The sequence below is a fragment of the Peromyscus maniculatus genome, chromosome 19 (assembly GCF_049852395.1).
Source record: "Peromyscus maniculatus bairdii isolate BWxNUB_F1_BW_parent chromosome 19, HU_Pman_BW_mat_3.1, whole genome shotgun sequence".
Taxonomy (NCBI): Eukaryota; Metazoa; Chordata; class Mammalia; order Rodentia; family Cricetidae; genus Peromyscus; species Peromyscus maniculatus.
The window spans coordinates 34,391,912-34,412,330 of record NC_134870.1 but is presented as its reverse complement, the minus strand read 5'-3'; the positions used below and the strand labels follow the sequence as shown (position 1 = coordinate 34,412,330).

General features: G+C 41.6%; 1 protein-coding gene across 50 annotated transcripts in view; it reads left to right on the top strand.

Moving 5' to 3' along the window:
• Ppp2r2b (protein phosphatase 2 regulatory subunit Bbeta) overlaps positions 1-20,419 on the top strand; it is a 294,937-nt gene that overhangs the window by 43,365 nt on the left and 231,153 nt on the right. For 36 of the 50 annotated variants that reach the window (XM_076555156.1, XM_076555167.1, XM_076555141.1 and 33 more), the window contains one exon: positions 16,563-16,647. The exons of the other annotated variants lie outside the window; for them this stretch is intronic. Coding sequence is in view for 11 of the 36 variants with exons in the window: in XM_076555167.1 (XP_076411282.1) it covers positions 16,611-16,647 (37 nt within the window). In the remaining 25 variants the exon portion in view is untranslated. The remainder of the gene's footprint in view (positions 1-16,562; positions 16,648-20,419) is intronic. 50 annotated transcript variants of the gene reach the window in all.

Here is a 20,419-nt window from a genome sequence, read left to right as displayed (position 1 = left end):
CAGAGCAAGAAGCTCTCTGTAGTCTTGGTCTATTTTTCTCTCAGCTATCCATTCAGTTGAGCTGGTCAGTAGGGAAGGAGCCTTTCTGCCTCTTCTAATGCACACCTGAGGAAGTGCCAGCCTGCCCCGAGAGGAGAGAGAGAGCAGCAGATCCAAGTCTTCTCCCCAAAATTCTCCTCCTCAAAACTTCTTTTCTTCTTGACAATTTAAACCCATTTACTGATGAATTGTCCTCTTCATCCTTTAGTAGATACTACTTTTCTGTTTTCTTCATGATCTCTCTACATTCACACTTCTGCCTGCTCAAATACAGCAGAATACTTTCCGCTAAATTCTCCTTCACGTTTTCTCTGGATTCCCCCCGCCCCTTTGCTCAGATCACCCCACACTGCAGTGTTCTATTTAAAGCTGAAAGGGGTTTGCTGTGTAGTTACTGTGAAGGACTCCAAGCTCAATTTGCATTGTAAGTGGTAGCTGCAGGCAGGTTCATCTAGCTAAGAGCAATGTGTATGCCATGAACTAAGTCTCTCTCTCTCTCTCTCTCTCTCTCTCTCTCTCTCTCTCTCTCTCTCTCTCTCTCTCTCCTTGATGGGCCATCAAAGTTGCTGCCCTCTCCCACCTTTTTCTAGCTTTCTGTCTTTCTAGCTTTCTCAAGTTAGCATCAGCATCATCAGGCATTTCCTACTCCAAGCATTCTTCTTCTGAGCTTTTCTATGCACATTTCCACATATCCAGAATGGGATGTCAACGGAAGCCCCTGAGACCTAGAGATGTTATTAGTTACAAGGACATCCATTTAGGAACATGTAGTCTTCGAGCTAGAGACTGTGCCTGAAGCCCACATGTTTTCACTAGGAGATTCTGTATGTAGCCTCCTATGACCAGAAAGACGACAATGGTTTCCTGAGTGTATGAGCTGAGCTTCTTTCTATCTGGAGAATTCCTCTCAGAAGTAATTTTAAAATGTGTACATGGGTGACATGTAAAGAAAGACAGAGTTGGGGTGAGCATAAGCATAAAGTCAATATGGTGGTTCCATCAGATGTGGGGCTGAAGGTTCCCTAAGGGTTCGTGTCTAGACTCTCTAAGATCTAAATGTGACTTTCTGCATTTTTAGATGTCTTCTGTAGTAATTGAAACACTTGTCTTCATTATGGCAGTCTGTGGATTTTCTAAATTAACCTTGTACTTCCAAATGGGGTCACAGAATAGTGTCATAAATGACACGGGTTAAAATAGCTTTACAGTCCTCAGTCTTCTTAGCTTTAAAATGGGAATCACATTAGAACCTATGCCACAGGAAAAAAATGATCTGATACAGAAAAAGCATTTATGATATTGCCTACCACAAATCAGCCCCAATCTACTCTAGCTATTGGTATTCATATCAAACATTCTCTCTTGCTTTAAGCTGTATGTTGATTGAGGGTACTTTCAAGGGGAAGAGTTATCAGGAATATGGCAGAAGCCACCCGTCTGGTCCTCTAGCCAGGAAACTAGTCATTTACCAATTTTCTTAATTGCTGGTTATAGTTTGGCATCACTAAGCTCCATTTTCTCCCAGAAGCCATAAGAAAAGTCGTCTTGTTTACACATTATTCAAGAAAGAATGGGTTAATTACTTCTTGTAGTTCCTTCCAGTTGTTGGTGGGTTCTACCTTTAGTCTTTCTAGAAATACCACCTAGCTTTCTGCAGAGTTTAAAAAGGATGCATTTTCAAGTACAGACATGGCCTCTGCTTTCATAGGATGTCCAGTCTAACAGGCAAGATAAAATATTGGATGGTTAATTTAGCAAGTCAATATGTACAGCACATGTATGATGGAACAGGGGTCTAATCTAGACTGGGATCTGAGGGTAGATTATCATCTGGCAGTTTAAGTTAAGGACTGAAGGATGAGAGCTGCATTAGCAAGGGCTCAAGGTGCCTTAGGGAGAAGGAGCAGTGGGAACAGGAACCCAGACATTCAAAATCATCTGACACATTTAAGGAGTGGAGAGATAGTTATAGCTATGACTGTAAGGGAAAGTATTTAAAAATGAGGGAGGAGTCTGTAGTTAATCGGGAATACACCAAAACCAAGACTGACTAATGGAAGAACAGAGGAGTGGGTAAATAGATGGCAATGTGATAAAATGCCAATAAAGCATTAATGATGAAAACCAAGTGGGTCCATGAATCGTCGCTGTAAAGCAGTTTTGTTCATTCTGCTGCCTCTTGGAAATTTTCTTAATAAAATATTGGGTGAGGGGAGACCAAAGAGATATTCAGGGGTCAGATCCCATTGAACCTCATTGCTCAAAAGGAATTTGGACTTCATCCAAAGATGGATGGAAAAGCTATTAAAGGATTTCTATAAAGGAGAAACATCAGTGTTGTCGTTTTTTCCTCCAAAAGCTCAGTCTGGCTTCTGTGTAGGGTGGGGTCAGAAGAGTGAGTAAGAGCTGGGTAGGAAGGAAAGCTGGGAGATAAGGAGGAGGCACAAATCTACACAGGATGGTGGCTGCGGTGGACATGGAAAGTCAGATGGATCAGAGATACATTATAGGAAAAGACTGTACCAGGCTTACTCCATAAGCCAATTTGGATGTGAATGCAGTAGCTGGTGCTGAAGACACTCCCAGAGGTTTGCCTTGAGAATCCATACACAGGGTCCTTGGCAGAGAAACAGGAAATGGACTTGGGAAATTAGTAAATTTTAAGAGGACAATGGCAGGTATAGTTTTACAACCAGACTTTAAAGCAGTTGTTCTCAACCTTCCTAATGCTGCAACCCTTTAATATGGTTCCTCATGCTATGGTGACCCCCCTCCCCACATACAACTATAGTTATTTTGTTGCTACTTCATAATTTTAATTTTGCTACTCTTATGAATTATAATGTAAATATCTGAAATGAGATCCCAAGGGGGTCAAGACCCACAGTTTGAGAACCACTTTTCTAAAGTAAGCAGATATCTGCTCCTGATGCTTCAGAAAGTCCTAGACATAATATCTAAATTAGATTAGATAGCACGAGCATATTAAAATTATTTGAAACCATGTAAATAAGATGAGCTACCTAAGAGAAGATTATTTCAGGGAAGAATTTGAGGTAATGAGTGAGAAGTTACAAAGAAACTGATCTTCATTTGGAATCAAGAAATTAGAGCAGAAAGCACTTCACATTGGAATGGGGATTTTGATATCATAATTACCCAGATATCAAAAGTTTCCCCATAACAATACATGGTCATGTGTAAGCAGGGTGATAAAATAAAAAGGATCCAGTCTCACATGTGTTGAGTTTGGACGTCTTAAAAGTTGAGATCTGAGTGAAATTCTGCAGCATCGAGAAGCACAGCTCCCTCCTCCATCCCAAGTAAGCGGAAGAAGGGCTGCTATGACATGACGGATAAATCTGGGCAGGTGTGTAAAGATGGCTTTTAAGAAGAAGATGCAGGAAGGCACTGGACAAATAAAAGGAGGTGGTGTCCACTGTAGAGAGGCGCCTCTAGTTCCTTCAATTGCCTTGGTATTTGTATGCAAATGCGAGATCAGAATGGTACTTCCAATGCATATGGATGAGTGTTTAAGCTCTCAGAAAAACCTGAAATGGAAGGTGGGAAGAAGCTGCCTTATGCCTTATGCTATTGTAAATGACCTTTCTGGGGACAGGAAATGTTCTGCAACTCAACATAATAACCAGAGTGCATTGAAATTACCAGCAAGTATTCATTATTAGCAACTGGGTCCCCAGGGGCAAGCGCAAGCCCTTTATGAGTGCTGGTCAGAAACATAGCCGTGAATTGGGGTGAATATTATTACACCAGTCCTGTCAAAATATTGATAATACTCAATGAAAAGAGCACATCTATAGACTGACATTCCTAGACTCTGACATTTGCGTTTAAGAAGAAACCAAGGGTCCAATTTAGACACCAAACTGAGGGAAGGTGTCATGAGTCCTGACTCTAACCTAGGCATTTTCCTGAGTGTTTCTCGTGTTTACTTGCCTAATATCCTTGTGAAAGGTGGGATCAATTAATTAAGCATTAGCCTCATTTCAAAATAATAAATTCCATGATATGGAGAACCAAACAAAATCATACAGCAAACACATTTGTATTGTGAGCACATTGATTTAAACAACATGACCAGATTGGAGCCTATGACAACCTGGACTCTGGGCACCTGATTTTTGCCCAACTACCCTGCTTCTTGTCAGGATTTTGGGAGAGGAAATTCAAATTGAATTCTACCTATGGCAGATACCCCTCCATGATCAGTCAGTGCTTCTGGATTCACTAGATCAATCTTTTCCCAACAGAGCAGAGCATATTTCTGGGCCCACTCTATCCTCTTGCTGAGAGGGAGCTAAATTCCCTCACCCAGTGCCAGAGCCCCTAGCTGACGGTACCCCTATAGATTAGTTCTACTCTCTAGCATGAAAAGAATGAAATATTTATGGAACTGAGGAGTCAAGATGTGAGAAACTAGCTGGAGTTTTATAAACAGCATTTCAGTGTCTCGCAACCCCCCACCCTAAGATATGAACAGTGAAGTGAGTTTCTGGACTGAGCTGAGGCAGTTCCATCTGCAAAGACCGGTGACTGCTCCTATCAGTGCCTGGCCTACAGTGAGAGAGTGGCAGAGATGCTGTTGGGTGCATCTTTTTTAACACAAATGTGAAGGTACCTGAGGCCAAAGCTGCTCTCCACCCACTCCCCCAACCTCCATGACAGGAAGATGGGTTCCATTTGGTTTATCATCCTCCTCCTTCCAATTCCCTCCTTCTGCCTTTCCAACCGGGCTCTAAAATCTCTCTCAAGGCCCTGACTCAGCTCTCCATTTGAAAACAAATTAGTTCTACAAGGTCACTAGGAGTTTTGTCATAAATAACCCAGGAACTCTCAATTTCTTAGGCTCCAAGTTTACTAAGGACAAAATGAGGAGTGGTGATATACTAGGCATGTGTAAAATCCATAGAAAACTAAGTTGCCTGCATGGGTTTCTTTGGGGAATGAATCCCGGGCAACAGAAAGGGGCATTCAGACTGTCAGTACAAACCTTAATTAATTATGACAATTGCAAAGAATGAAGGAGGGTATATGGGTACTGTGCAAAAGACGTGTAAAATTTAGAGGTGGGCAGGTTTTGAACCAAGGAAGCTGAGATCTGTTGGGTGGTACATGCTTCATGGCGCTGGTCACTTAAATGAATATACCTTGCTTGTTTATTTGTACTTTTGTTTCTGTCTGGCAATTTTTATAGTCTTAAAGGTCTTTTCCATGTCCAAACTCCTCTTTGCCTGTGCTTTCCAACGGCTACACAAACCACCATGCTATGACTGTACCCACAGTTGAGTTTCTCTGTGAATGGATGGACAGCCAGTTCTACATTTGTATTAGAGAAGCTGCAGCAGTGATCACACACACACACACACACACACACACACACACACACACACACACACACACACATACACACACACACACATTTGAGCAGACAGTCTCTTTTCTGAGTTTATAATCTTCAAAGATGAGATAGATGCTAACTCCTACTTCTTAGTAGAAGGGTAAAAAGACATCTTTGCCCCCTCACCCATTTATTCTCCATGTAACCTTTGATTAGGCAGTTAATCACAAGGAGCTAAAAAGAAGATCACCAGGCACACCACTGCCATGTATGCTGTACTATATCTAAAATGCGTGTGGGCCTGAGTTTCCATAACCATGAATGATTGCTGGTAGTTGGAGAAGGCTTTCCGTATGCCATGGACAGCCAGGCCTTTAGAGTATCTTCCTATTTTAGTCCTCACAGTTCTGTGGTTGATATTCATCTTGTCCCCCTTCAAATGAAAAAAGTTTGAGCAGAATTGAGGTTATTACACCACAATAGTACAACCCAGATCACACCGAATCTGCCTGATTCAAAACCCGGACTCAACACTACAAAACCTCTACTCAGTGTATGAACCATGACTACTGAAAACTGAAGTCATGATGTTGTCACAGGTTTCTAAAATGTTCTTCCCATTCAACACCAGGACAAAGGGTCCTGCTTTTATCAAGAATTTAAAAATGAATGAGGGGGAAACAACAACAAACTGAAAGGCAATTCCCTGGTATGGGATGCACCCCAGAAGCCCTGGGTAGATTTCCCAAGCCTGCCACAGTAATTAGTCACTTTTGGTCTCTGAGCTTCCATTTACTAATCTGCTAATGATGAGGCCGAGGGTGGGGGAGGGACAAAGCTGTAGCTTTGCCGGCCGTAAATGTCTGCATTGATCTGTGTCTGTATCCATGATCGTCTGGGCCTCTGCTATGTTCAGACACTGTGCCCGAGGGGTGGGACAAGGGGACACAGGCATAAGCTCTGAACGGCTCCAGAATTCCAGGTCTGGCTGGACTGCGGGGGCCAGATCATTCTCCTGGCAAGAAGGTTCTGATGCAGCCAAGAGGTAGAGCCAGAAAGGGAAATGTCTCTTTGCCAAAAGCTGCTGCAGATGGAGGAGCCAGTCTGTCTGGGCAGCCCATGACTTTGAGAGGAGCCATTTGGCAAAGTTGTTGGCAGGAACTGCCTTGCAGCATGGGTGCTGGAGGCAGCCCTAGGCTGGAGTGGTTCCGGGATGCGGCGAAGGTGGCTGGTGGGACAAATAACCATCTGGTGAGCAGGGTGCTGCTCACCTTGCCTCACTGACAGGGAAGAGTAAGTGCCAGTCAGGGAAGCTGAACTCTCCAAGACAGTATCATCTGAGAGGCACAATAGACTCTCCTCTCGGCACCCAAGACTCCATGGAAGGTTATAAATCCCCTGTGCCCTTTCGGAAATCAGGAAGGCCACACTATATCGATACTCCACTGTCACAGTGTGGAGGGCAAATCTACCAGTTTAAAGCATAGATAGTGCAGGGTGTGTGTGCGTGGGAGTGGCTGGGGCAGTTTCAGCATCGTTGTTCCAAAGCATCTTCCCATCGATTTGGGCAGACAACACTCTGCCCTTCTCCAAATGTAGTTAACCACACACACCATGCTGTGTGTGGCTTCTGTGTTTGCCCCTATATTGTTGTGAAAAGGTAACCTGGATGGCTCTTTATGTGTCTTTGCCAAGTCTTTTCTAATCTCCCCCCCCCCAAAAAAAACAGGGGATAGAGCAACATATATTGTTTTGATGTCAGATGTACAAAAGAATTCTTCTCACCCCCGCTCCCATGACAAAGAGTTGAGAAAATTCAAAGAGCTATATTACCGATAGTGGCATTCTCTCTCTCTCTCTCTTTTTTTTTTTTTTTTTTTTTTTTTTGGTTTTTCGAGACAGGGTTTCTCTGTGTAGCTTTGTGCCTTTCCTGGGACTCACTTGGTAGCCCAGGCTGGCCTCGAACTCACAGAGATCCGCCTGGCTCTGCCTCCCGAGTGCTGGGATTAAAGGCGTGCACCACCACCGCCCGGCAGTAGCATTCTCTTTTAGGAAGAGTATTCACTAATTTCAGGGAAAAGTAAAATGTGTACGTGTTGTATGAATCTCATGTCTGGGGCTATATTTTTCTTGCATACACCAGACCCATTAGGGTGAAGACCACAGCTAATTTTATGTGCTTGAGCAAGATCCAGTGATAAATATATATGTGCAAGGTTACCTTATAAGCCATCTTTACTACAGATGTTTATGATTGCCTACTGCATTTAACATCACAGCTCTTTGTCATGTTTTAAAAACATTCTACATACCTTTCATCTGAAACAAGCATTTTCTTTCTTTTTACACCATTTTTTTTTCGTTTACCCTGATATATGCTGAAATAGTCATCAAGAGATTTGGAAATGGCCGGGCAGTGATGGCACACGCCTTTAATTGCAGCACTCGGGAGGCAGAGCCAGGCAGATCTCTATGTGTTCGAGGCCAGCCTGGTCTACAAAGTGAATCCCAGGAAAGGCACAAAAATATACAGAGAAACCCTGTCTTGAAAAACAGAGAGAGAGAGAGAGAGAGAGAGAGAGAGAGAGAGAGAGAGACAGAGAGACAGAGAGACAGAGAGACAGAGAGACAGAGAGAGAGACAGAGAGAGATTTGGAAACAAACACTACTAGTTCTCAAGAAAAAAAGCAAAAGTTTGCCTATGCCACAGAGTCACCTCCTAGAGGAGCTTTATTTACAAATCAGGATGCTGGCCCGTTTTTTTTTTAAAATACTTTTGAAGTTAAGTTTTGTGTTAGTGTACAAAATAATAGGTTTCATTATGCCTTTTTAACATATATTTACCACTGTATCTTGCTCATATTTGCTCCCATGCCTTCTCTCACTTTTGCTCCCCAAAACAGTTTCTCCTCTATTTTCCTATAGTATAAATCTGTAATGTAATATAATGTAATTTCCTGTCATGTAAATATATAGTTTAGCCTAGATTCCACATAAGAGAAAACCTGCAATTTTTATATCTAAACCAAAAGCATGTTTTTAAGGACAAATTTAAGTATGCTACAATGGTGTTTTATTGTACAAACCTCTTACACTTTATATATATAATATATATAGAGATAGATAGATAGATAGATAGATAGATAGATAGATAGATAGATAGATAGATAGAGATAGATAGATAGATAGAGATATGTATATGTAGATATAGATATACTTTAGATGTCATAATTTCCTATAAATAACATAATGGGATGGAAATTTGGTATGCTCTTCATTTTGAACAAGTATGTGGATGTACTATAGCAGCAGTCAGTGAGCTTTTCATGACAAAGACAAGAATATGCATGCGTTCTCTATTCCATTGTAGCTTGTGGCAATGGGTGTGTTCTAGAAAGACTAACACTGTGAGAAAGCACTAGTGTTAGGAGACAACCAAGTACATATACACCAATGGACATTTGGTGTGTAGAGAAAAGCCTAAAAGAAAAGCAAGTCGCTCCAGACATCAATATTTCCTTCCAGATGTTTCCCCCACCTCTGTGTGTATGTGTGCATGTACATACGTGTGCATGTGTGCACACACATGTGTGTGTGTGCACACATGCACACAAAGAGACAGACACACAGAGCGATGACAATTGAGGAAATGCTAGATTGACATGTGACGGTACCATATCTGACATTAGTCTATTTGAACTCGGGTTTGGGGGGGTGGGTATTCTAAAACATCTTATAGTAGAACCATAATTTTACTACTCTGTCCATGTTGTAAGTTCAAATTATACCCATTTTTGTTATAATCTTATGACAAATAGTACACTGTCTTTAAATCATGTCTTCACTTGTTTTTTTACAACACACTTATAAAGGTAAGTGCCAGGCAACATGACATGAGCAGCTGTGTGTCTAGGTGACATTTCTAGCTTGCCTTCTGAGAGAGCTGTACCAGTGAATTCTTTACAACCTCTGTGGTGCACCCCCTACCTCTGTTCTGGCCACAGTTTGCCTCAGCTTCTCATTGCCACGGATTTTAGGGTCTTTAAGTTCATCTCAGGGAAGTTATATAGGATGAGAGTAAGAAAAATGTTATAAACTGATTTTTAATACAAACCCTTTGGCCTTGTCTCTCCTGGAGCTCTGGCTCTTTTGCCCTTTCTGAGCAGAGAGGCAGGCTCAGTTCTAAACCATTAAGCGCACTGGTGAGCAGCTTGTTCCCTGGGATGCAGTTGCCCACTTATGTTAAATAAAATTACTTTCATGGTTCCCGGGCATCATTTGTAGATGAGTATATGGAACCTGGTGACCCAGAAATGTTAATTTTCCTCAAACTAGTAAGTAGGTAACTTCAAAGAATTATTGACCCAGTGTGACAACCAGTGTGCTTGTTTAATGAGCTAACCTCTCTTGGGGCCCAAATTTGACATTTCTAAAAGCTGTGCTTTTATTTTTCTGGTTAATACAATGAACATATAGCTGAATGTAATTTGAACTCAGACAAAGCTTGAGAAAGGGAAATTCTGCTTATTGTTGTATTAAGACTTCCAAATGTCACTACTTTTCCCCAAAAATTGACACTGTAATTTGGTGGGAATGAAAAATAATGTGAATCAAATTCATTTGATAGATGTGAATAAATTATGACTGCTATGTTTCGAGTGGTTGTGAGTCCATTTTCAAAACCTGCTGGCTGGCTGCATTTGGGCTGTCTTTAGTTTCTACAGTTGGAAGTCAGTTGGAGGTTCCAATTGATTTGATTTGGATATTTGGGGCATTGCCTTGAAGTCAGGATACCAGGTCCTTTGAGGCCTTTTCAAAATGAAAACATTTTATGAAGCATTAAAAATGATACACGGTATGTGATCTACATGCTTAATTCATAAAATTTAAAGATGGGTTGATGGATGGGTGGGTGGGTGGGTGGATGGATGGATGGATGGATGGATGGATGGATGGATGGATGGATGCATGGATGGATGGATGGATGGATGGTTGACTGAGTGGATAAATATGTATGGGGGTAGGAAGGAAAACCAGGACTGTCTTAGAGGATCATGAATGTTAAGGCATCTTCTAGAAACAATGAGTTTCAGTGGAGATTTGGCCAAATAGTATTAAAATCACCCTTTTATAATTTTGAATTTACCAATATCACCAGCCTCTTCTGTCTTGAAGTCAGGAATTAAGGCTGCACAGATATGTGGGGCTATGCTTCTGGGAATTCCTCAGTGGTTTTAGCTTAAAAGTAGAACTACGACTTCCCTAGGGCTATGGGATGGCATCTAACATCCCTGATGGTGGCTGATTTCTAATCCCGTCTCCTGCCCTCCCTGCAGAGCCAGAGATAAAAACAATGCTGAGGTCTTAGCAGGACCTGAACCCTGTGCTGTTGGGGACAAACACAAAGGCGATCTGATTGTCACATTGTGTGTCTGTTGCCAACCTGCTTAGTCAGTCCCGGAGCTTCCTCAGCACAATATGAAATGGAAATTTTCGGATCGGATTTTTTCCCCCATAAGCCTTAGAAACTTGGGTTTGAGCCCGCTGTGCAGACCAGGTCCCTTTCTTTTTCCAGTAACTTGACAAGCAGGTTGCTTTTGAGTCCCTCCCAGGGATCGTTTGGATCTAGACACTGGCACATGCTGAAAGGCAAAACATTTTTTTTTCTCTTGTTTGCCCTTTAAGAAGGTTAGTCTGTCCACAGTTTCCCCCCATGCTTATGAATGTTAATGTTCCCTGTCTGTCCACTCATCTTCTCAGCATGAACTCATCTTCAAACTACCTAAGATGGCTTGTGCTGAGTCCCACTACTCTGGACCACTTGCTCTCTCTGCCTCTGTGCTTCCCTTCCGAGGTATCCACATGCTCTGTGCCCAACCGACAGTTTCTCATCAAAGTGTTTACTTCCCTGAATGCCCTAAGATCTCTAATAATCACAATTTTATGAAGTATAGTTATTCTTCCCACTTCACAAATGTAGAAACTGGGGTCCAATTTCAGGCCGACAGGAAAAGACAGAACAGACCTTTTCTGAAAGGCAATGATTTCACCTTTGCCTTTTGGTTGGCTACATAGAGGACAAGGTAGACCTTGGCATGCAGGTGTTTAGTAAATGCTTTTGGAACTCCGTCTTTCATTTGAAAGTACATGGATGACCCCTCTGCAGTTGGAGCAGCAGCTGGTGGCATGATGTTGCTGAAATTCCTTCCTAGGGGGAGACACAAGTCATACGGACCCCTTCTCCTGAGGTCTCGGTGGCAAACAGAGGTATAATTCTGTCAAAGTTCACTCTGGGGAACCAATGAGTTTATTGGGTTTCTTTACAGAGTGTAGATGAGAGGTTACTCATAGTGTGAGTGCCCTGCCCCCCAGCAGGCCACCCCTGAGAGCCTTTATCCAGCAGGAATGGAGGCTTCTGCCTAGCGCCTTAGGTGAAGTCCCCTTCCCCTTGTCTTCCTTCCTCTACCTATATACAATTACCCCTCCCCCAGCCACATGCAGTTAAGTCAGAACTACATGCAAGTGATCGGAAGAAGCTGGATACTTAGGTGAGGGTCCCATGACCTTCCCTACTCCCTCTATAAGGGGGCACAAACAATCAACAAGCCCGGCTAGGGAAATCCTTTTGAAAACAGGCGAAGCTGGCCCCCACAAGATGATGGTTGCTTGGCTCAAAGGAGAGTTACATGTGTAATTTGCATGGGGATTCACATTTGTAGATTCCTGTAAAGATGATGAAGTCAGGTCCTCTTACCCCAGTTAAAGTTTAAAGATGCAGAGGAGCTGTCAAATGATGCACTATGTGATTTTTTTGTAAGGACTTAGACTCTCTTCTGGCTTGTTTCCATTTTACACTTTCCTTTCTGTTTATTCTGTCATTCTATTCTTGAACCATTCAGCAAGTATTTATTGACCATGAAACCTCATGCATGTTTATGAGTCAGTATGCTATGACATTCATAAGGAAAAATATAACAAGTTATGATAAGCAAAATGTCCTTTGTATAAGCAAGCCCCCCATATTTTAAGGAAAATTAAAGGTCTCTATATCCATGATAAAATGGCTATGTACAATTAGGGTTTCTCTTATATAAACTTGTATGTATGTTTATATTATCATATAAGAAAGTTGGCTATCAAAATATTAATGGTAATTATCTCAGGCTGCTGAAATGTTAACTAACTCCTACTCTGTATTCCTATAATGTATGACAGTTGTGAACAACTTTCCACATTGTTTACATAATAAAAACAATAAGCTGTCATTGTACAGAAAAACAATTCATAGAGTACACGCTATATCTCGAAGATGAGCCTCTGGATCTCAAAGCAGCAGATGCTCACCCGAGTTCTTTCTTTTACTTTGATGACACAAAAATTCCCCAAATGAAAATCAGTTGGAGCTCTGGAGTGGTAGTGACTTACAGCAAGAATCCTTCTCTAGGCCTCTTACCTGAAGGGCTGGGTAAAAGCATTGATGGTGAGCTTGGCCTGAGCTTCAGTCCTCTCTTAGTCCTTGTCTCTTGATTGAAACATGAGATGTAAGATGGTATCTCTGACATCAGCTAGTCTTCCTGTAGTGGGGGTGGGCAAGGGTCTAGATGAACCAGTGAAAATCAATTGTGTGATGGAAGACCCAGCTGAGAAAAAAACGTCCTGAGCCAGTGGGCCAGAGCCAACCCTTCTGCACATGAAAGATCTCACAGGCTTTGTTTATTGACACAGAAGGTAGTTTTAATTACTCTGAAGGAATTTCTGGCATGCTTTGTCAGAGCTAGTCTTCAAATGTTTAATCAGTGGATTAGTGACAACGGGACCTACTGGAGAGGTCTACACAAGGGGCAGCTGCGAGAGAGCAATACTGCAATATGGCTGTTTGCAGCAGAGTAACATGGACAGGAAAATGCCGTCCACACATGAGATGACATGGCTTTGTGTTGCAGGTCTGAGAACCCTAGTGTTCCTCCTTGGTTTCATGACCCAGGCAACCTTCAGGTACTCTGTTGTTGTTGACTTACTAAAAAGTGACCTTGGCAAGGTGAACTAGAGCTGAATTTTGCACAATTGATCAAACAGATTTCTATCTCTACAACTAGTAACTTCAAAGAATATGCGTTTCCAATTTTAGCTCCAAAGAAACTGTATGCTTAGAATAGCATGATCCTTGCTTTAGTTTTACTCTCTCTTGGTGACCTACAAAATATTTTAAGAAGAGAACCAGAATAGGAAAAGCAGGCTGATGATATCATACCACAAAGCCATTTTAATCCATAGATAACTTGAAGTTTAGACCATAGTCTAAGATACATATGAAATTATTAGGGAAATTGCTTCCTTAATTTCTCTCTTTGCTCTTGCAGTTCTTGGATAAGTCACTGGAATAAGGTGGGGGGAAAATCAGTCAATAGTATTATATATCATCTCTGCTCCATTTATTCAAAATGAACTCAGAAAGAAATTTCTCTTTTCTCTTTGCAGAGAGATGCCCTCACTAGGTCCTTTCCCTTCATCCTAATCGGTATAAAATAGAAAGAATGCTTTCTTTTTTATTATAAATACATTTATGTATGTATGTATGTATGTATGTATGTATGTATGTATTTTACATCATGGTCGCAGTTTTCCCTCCCCCGTCACTTCCCAGTCCATCCCCCACAACTCCTCTCTGTTCTCACCCCCCCCCCAATCTACTCCTCCTCCATTTCTGTTTAGAAAAGGACAGGTCTCCCATGAGTATCAATAAAATGTACCATATCAAGTTGCAATAAGACTAAGCACCTCCCTGTGTATTAAGGCTGGGCAAGGTGAGGCTTCATCCTGCAACTGATGGGAACAGATGCAGACCCGCACCCAACATTAGGTGGAGTTCGGGGAATCCTGCAGAAGATGGGGAGGAAGGGTTGTAGGAGCCAGAGGGTCAAGGTCACCACAAGAAAACTCACAGAATGAACTAACTTGGGTCTATAGGGGCTCACAGACACTGAACTGACAACCAGGGAGCCAGAACTATGGGACTGACCTAGGCACTCTGTATATATGTTACAACTTGTGTAGCTTGGCCATCTTGTGGGAATCCTAATAGTGAGAACAGGGGCCATCTCTGACTCTTTTATTGGCTCTTGGGACCCTATTCCCCATACTGGGTCACTTTGCCAGCCTTAAAACATGGAGAAATTATGCTTTCTAATGTAGACTAACAAGAGACAATAACATTGTACTTCAAAGTCTGGATAGGAACATAGGAACACAGAGGCATCTTCGGCAAAATATGCTGATGCCCCCTTTCGAGTTCCTGAGGGTATCTGTGTCATGAATGTTGACATGGTGGTTTGGCATTGCTTTCACAGAAAGATACTTCTGGTCATTTCATACTTCCAAGAACTGATCTTTTCCATCAGGTCTGCAGGGAATTAGGATTTTTGAGAAAGAACCTCTTTTAACCATGAAAACAACTTAGCACACTGTTCTACAGATATTTTGGTGCTGATGACATTTTCATCCTCTGGCCTTTCAGATTAGTCTTTTTGTAAACCAACTTGCCTAAATTTGTGATCAAATTTTGGTCATTGAAGAAATTAGATACAATAGGAGTGCTGTCTAATATGCGTATAAGAGTTTTGGATTCCTTCAAACTGTTTGCAAAGGTCTTACAACAGTAAACAGCAAATGAATACAGCTTTGTTTTTACTTTTTTTTTCACAAGGAAGCAGAACCAATGGTGTCAATCAACGTATCTATGACCATGGGCCTACTTTGTGCTAGAAAACTTAAGGCTATGGATTCTGAGTCTCAGAATACAGCTTTTCTCCTGTTAAAGTCCTAGATAATAATTGGATTCTCACTTAGGGGCAATCTCAGGCTGGAGAAAAATACTCCTTTGTGCTGAATCTCTGTGCAAGATGGTGGCCATCAGTGTCCTTCACAGCAGGTTCCTTGGGGAAAGCAACTTTGTGCACATCCACCTTAGCTCTTTTTGACTTCTTTTGCCTTGTCCTCCTGGGCTTTTCATCACCTCTCGTCAAACCTGCAATCACATTCCCCCTCTTATCTTATTTCTCCCCACTTCTTTTAGCTTCTAGTGACCACCATTCTCTCTCTCTTTCTATGAAGTCAGTGTTCTTTTTTTCTTTAAACCTCTACCTGTAAGTGAGAATTTGGAGTGTTTGGCTTTCTGTGCATCACCTAAATTCTTTGTTGGACCTGGGTAGGAGTTGTGCCTCATTTCTGAAATCATTGTCTGCTTGCCAAATCAAAAGGTCTCAAAGACCATGTCCCTAGCCAGCGATACAAGCCTCAATGAATTAAACATTCCTTGGTGAGTTCTAAAAGTGTAGGGAAGCCCATGGACTTGGTTCTCCTTCATGGCTGTGTATCATACCCAAATACCTAACTCATAGGTATCTGTCTGAAGGAATAAATCAGACAACAGTTGTATCTTAACTAGTTTTGTCCCTGCCATGAACTGAACAGCAAATGGGCAATTATTCTATTGTTTGCAGTATTTCTACAAGACTTTAGTGGTCACAAATATAATTCATACTGGACCATAAAACTTTTGTCCTCATAATCCCTAGAGTTTGGCACTGAACTGAAAATATATTTTAGGTGGTAAGAACATAGATGACTAGGTTGCTATTTTTATGTCCTAAGGCAAATTACTGAACTTTTCTAAGCCCATCTATCTTTGTTATAAAACGAAGATAACACAGCCCTTAATTTCTTAAGGTTGCTATGAGCACTATGCATGTGACAAGGTATATAATAAGGTGATGGTGGTCCCAGGGACACAGTTATAGCATTTTCTTGAGTTATGTTAGGATTTATTTTCATTAATATTAATATCGTCTATAAGTCCTAAAGTTTACAATATGACTGTTGTAAGACAGAACAAAGTGTAAATAAGTTACTTCCCCATCTTTAACCCTTGAGCCAGTATCAGTTCAGGCTGGTGGTGATTTGATCCTCATTAAGTAATCAATATAATCTCTTGGGTTGGAATTCTGTAAGAATCTAAGCTATTAGTTGGAACTTGCTATATCAGGAGCAATCTCACCTAAGAGACTGGGTGGGGGCTGGGGTAAGTAAATGCAGCTGTATGTTACCAAAATCTGAAGCATCACCACCCCCTCCTGAAGCCTGGATCTGAACCCCATATTTGTCACAGGAGCCAAGAGAAACCCCAAGAGAGAGAATAGTGGCACAATAATGAAGCATGAATTACCCAGATGAAAGCATCTATGGAAGCAAAGGTATTATCATTTATGCCTGCTACTCTTGACCAAATAGCAACATGGAAGCACTGAGTCAGTAATTTTAACTGCTTAATGGTTATTCTGTGAGACTGAATATATTAAAAAAAATAATTGTATGTGAGACAGTTTGACTCATGATTTTAATAATTACATACTATTTTGATCAAATGTACATGAGGATGATAAATTTAATGATTTTAACATTGCTAAGAGAGAGGGTGCCAGGTAGACAAGAGAGACAAGAGCATAGTGTACTTTATTGATGACAGAGAAGTAGGCTGAATAGGCTAGTGAACAAGACAGATGAATTCATTGCTTGAACAGAGAACAAGGGCTTGGGGTCTGGAGACAAACGAAGACACAGAATAGGCCTCTTACTTTGCATATGATGAGGAATGGACGGTCCAAACCAAAGGTGATTTTTGAGTGTGAAAACAGAAATCACTGTGCAGGAACAAACAGGAACTGTGAACTGGTACTAAATCTTTGAAAGCCCTTGTACAACCTTGGGCAATGTCCCTTGTTTTGATCAGATGCTGTTTCTCACTTGTTTCTCCAAACCATTTGTGGCAAAAGGTGCCTACCTTTACAGGGTGTAGCTTTGCATCCTGGAAATAAAATTTAAGTGAATACAGTGGTATGTTAAGAAAAAGTATCACCAGAAAGTCTCCTTTGAGATCGAGTTTGTAACAGAGGTTGATAGGAACACTGAAGAGAGAAACCAAAGTTTAAGCTGTTTGGGAGAAAAGCAAAGGAAAGAGAGAGCTCTCAAAGGAATATTTGTCATAGGATGAATGTGACTTCAAAAGTGGCCCAAGGCCACATAAGGGTAGAAAATACTATGTAGCTGAGCATGTGTGCGCTTTTTTTAATGTGTATTATATATGTAGATATATTCTTTCTGTCCAGGTATGGACAAAAATGTACCAGGCATCAGTGTCCCTGGGGAGCTATGGTACTTTAGAAATTTATTTTTCTTTTTGTCTTTGTGTTTAGCAGTGTTGAGGCCCAAACTCAGGTCCTTGCCTGTGTGAAACAGGTGTTTTTCCACTCAACTATGCACATAGCTCTCCAAAGATACTTCTTAAAGCGCATTTTAAGCCCAGGATGGAGGGGCTGAAGAAATGGATGGCTAAGTCATTAAGAGCTCTTGTTACTCTAGCAGGGGACTTGGGCTGGTTCTCACCACCCATATCAGGTAGTTTTCAACCTCCTAGAACTCCAGTTTCAGGGGAGCTGATGCCCTTTTCTTACCTCCAAGGGCACCTCCATGTGGTAAATGCAGACAAGTAGGCACACAAACAGACATGTAGATAACTTTTTAAAGTAAGATCATAAGAGATGGGGTTTTTTTTTTTTTTTTTTTTTTTTTTTTTTTTGTTTTGTTTTTTTTTTTGTTTTTTCGAGACAGGGTTTCTCTGTGTAGCTTTGTGCCTTTCCTGGAGCTCACTTGGTAGCCCAGGCTGGCCTTGAACTCACAGAGATCCGCCTGGCTCTGCCTCCCGAGTGCTGGGATTAAAGGCGTGCGCCACCAACGCCCGGCTTAGATGGGGTTTATTTTTAAAGTGTGTGTGTGTGTGTGTGTGTGTGTGTGTGTGTGTGTGTGTGTGTGTGTGTGTGTGTGTTGTGAGATTCAGTGATTCAGTTTAGGTCTACCCTGGCTACAAAAAGTTCACATTTTCCTCTCTCATCTGTTTTAATAATGGCTTTGTAATGCCGATTTATCTTGTTTCATTACAACCCACAATAACACTTTCAATGTTGCTTTAATGAGATAAAATAGGAAAGATTTTGAATGACTTTCCAATGTTTGTGCTTCTCTACCATGGGCAAGAATGAGAGAGAGGGGGAGGGGAGAGGGAGAGGGGAGGGAGAGAGAGGGGGGGAAGGAGGGGAGAGAGAGGGAGAGGGAGAGGGAGAGGGAGAGGGAGAGGGAGAGGGAGAGGAAAGAGAGATCATACTTGTATGTCCAAAAGCACAAAACCTGCAGTAGAAACAATTGGGAGTTGGCATTTTAAGAACTTTTGAGAAAGATGGCAATGGATGCCTGCTTTGTCTTTTGCCCTTTTCAAAATACTAAAGAGTTGGAAACTATTGAAACATTTTACATAGCTTAACAAATGAATAAATGTGAAGTATAAAGTATACGCAGTCTTTGAGAAGTGTCATTTTCACAAATTCACATATCTTTAAAAAATAGAATTCATTAGATGTCGGTTAAGATTGTCTTGAATTCGCAGCATGAAATTATTTAACACTTGTGACATGAAACCATATATGGTTGCCTCTGATTTCCCCAAACAAGAAACTGTGTCAGGGGATCCATGTAAGGAGGTTGGCAGCCATCTTATTTAATGGGTGCCAACTTGAATCATAGAGTAGTTAATAATTATTAAGCACTTGGGTGCCATTTACTGCATAAATGACTTCTGTGGATCTCTTACCTGCTGGCGTGTAGTAATCACCTTATGAAGTGACGCTATTGTGGTGTGTGCTTCACAGAGAAACTGAAGCTTGGGGAGGTAAAACTTGCACAAAAGCCCCATGACATAGATTAGGATCTGAAAACTGACAAGTCTGATTTTAGGGGTTACATTTCCCACCACTGTATAATTCATAACCCAACTCCTTCATAAGGCAGATTTAAAGATGAGCAGAGGCTGGTCATGCTGGCATGTCATATTTAATTCCAGCACTCTGGAGGCAGAGGCAGGAGGATCTTTGTGAGTTTGAGGGAAGCCTGGTCTATATAGTGAGTTTCAGGCCAGCCAAGCTGTAAGGTAAAACCCAATCTCCCTGATTGGAAAGGTCTGGAAGCAGCATAGAACTCTAGCTCCTCCTGCCCCTCTATACGTGGAGTTGAAGCATGAATGATCTGTTCAGAAGCTGGAACAGAGTAAAAAGTAAACATGGTTGCAGAGACAGATGAAGCAACATTACTTGTTTTATTAGAAACACCTCTAATTTGGTGGACTTAGAAGGTTAGTAGTTAAAAGTCACACTCCCTAGGGGACCTTAAAAAAAAAAGCAAACGAACTTTCCAAGAGATGGAGCATGGATTTGGTCCCAAATGACAATTACTAAACTAAAAGGTGCTCAATCTGAGGTTATTAATCTCTGTTAATCATTCCATGCCCCTCTGTACAGCTCAGCACAAAATGAAACTGAGGCTTGGCAATTATCCAATTCCTTTTTTAAGAACCTTGGCTCTTAGTGCGGATAATCCAAGGCCTTCACTGGCCCTTTTTGAATCCTGGTTATCCAGCTGGTGTGTGGTGTGTGTGTGTGTGTGTGTGTGTGTGTGTGTGTGTGTGTGTGTGTGTGTACACGCTCCATTCTCTTCTTGTCACCTCTGTGTTTCTGGTAATTCCCAACCTGCTTCCTGCATTTATCTGGACTCTAGTCAGTCACTGTGTTGTGACTTCTGGATAGTCTGCAATGGTACCCCAGAAGCAGGTCCGTTTCCCTCACCAATGCATTACCAGGCACTGAGAATGACTCAGAACCTTTTGAGCGATCACACTGTCTTTTTACAGGAAGATTACGTCTCCACCACAAAGGGACTGGCTAATTCTATAGCAAGCAGAACAACAATGAGCCAAAATAACAGAGCCCTGTGCATCATAGTCCAATCCCTGAGGCTAATTGTTAGTTTGTTTAAGTTTTGCTTGCAGGCAGATAAGGGGCTTCTCCCTTTGGAAGCTTGGCTGAGCTAGTGTGAAGACAAGACTATAATTCAGACATCCAAGTGAAATGCAAATAGTTTCGT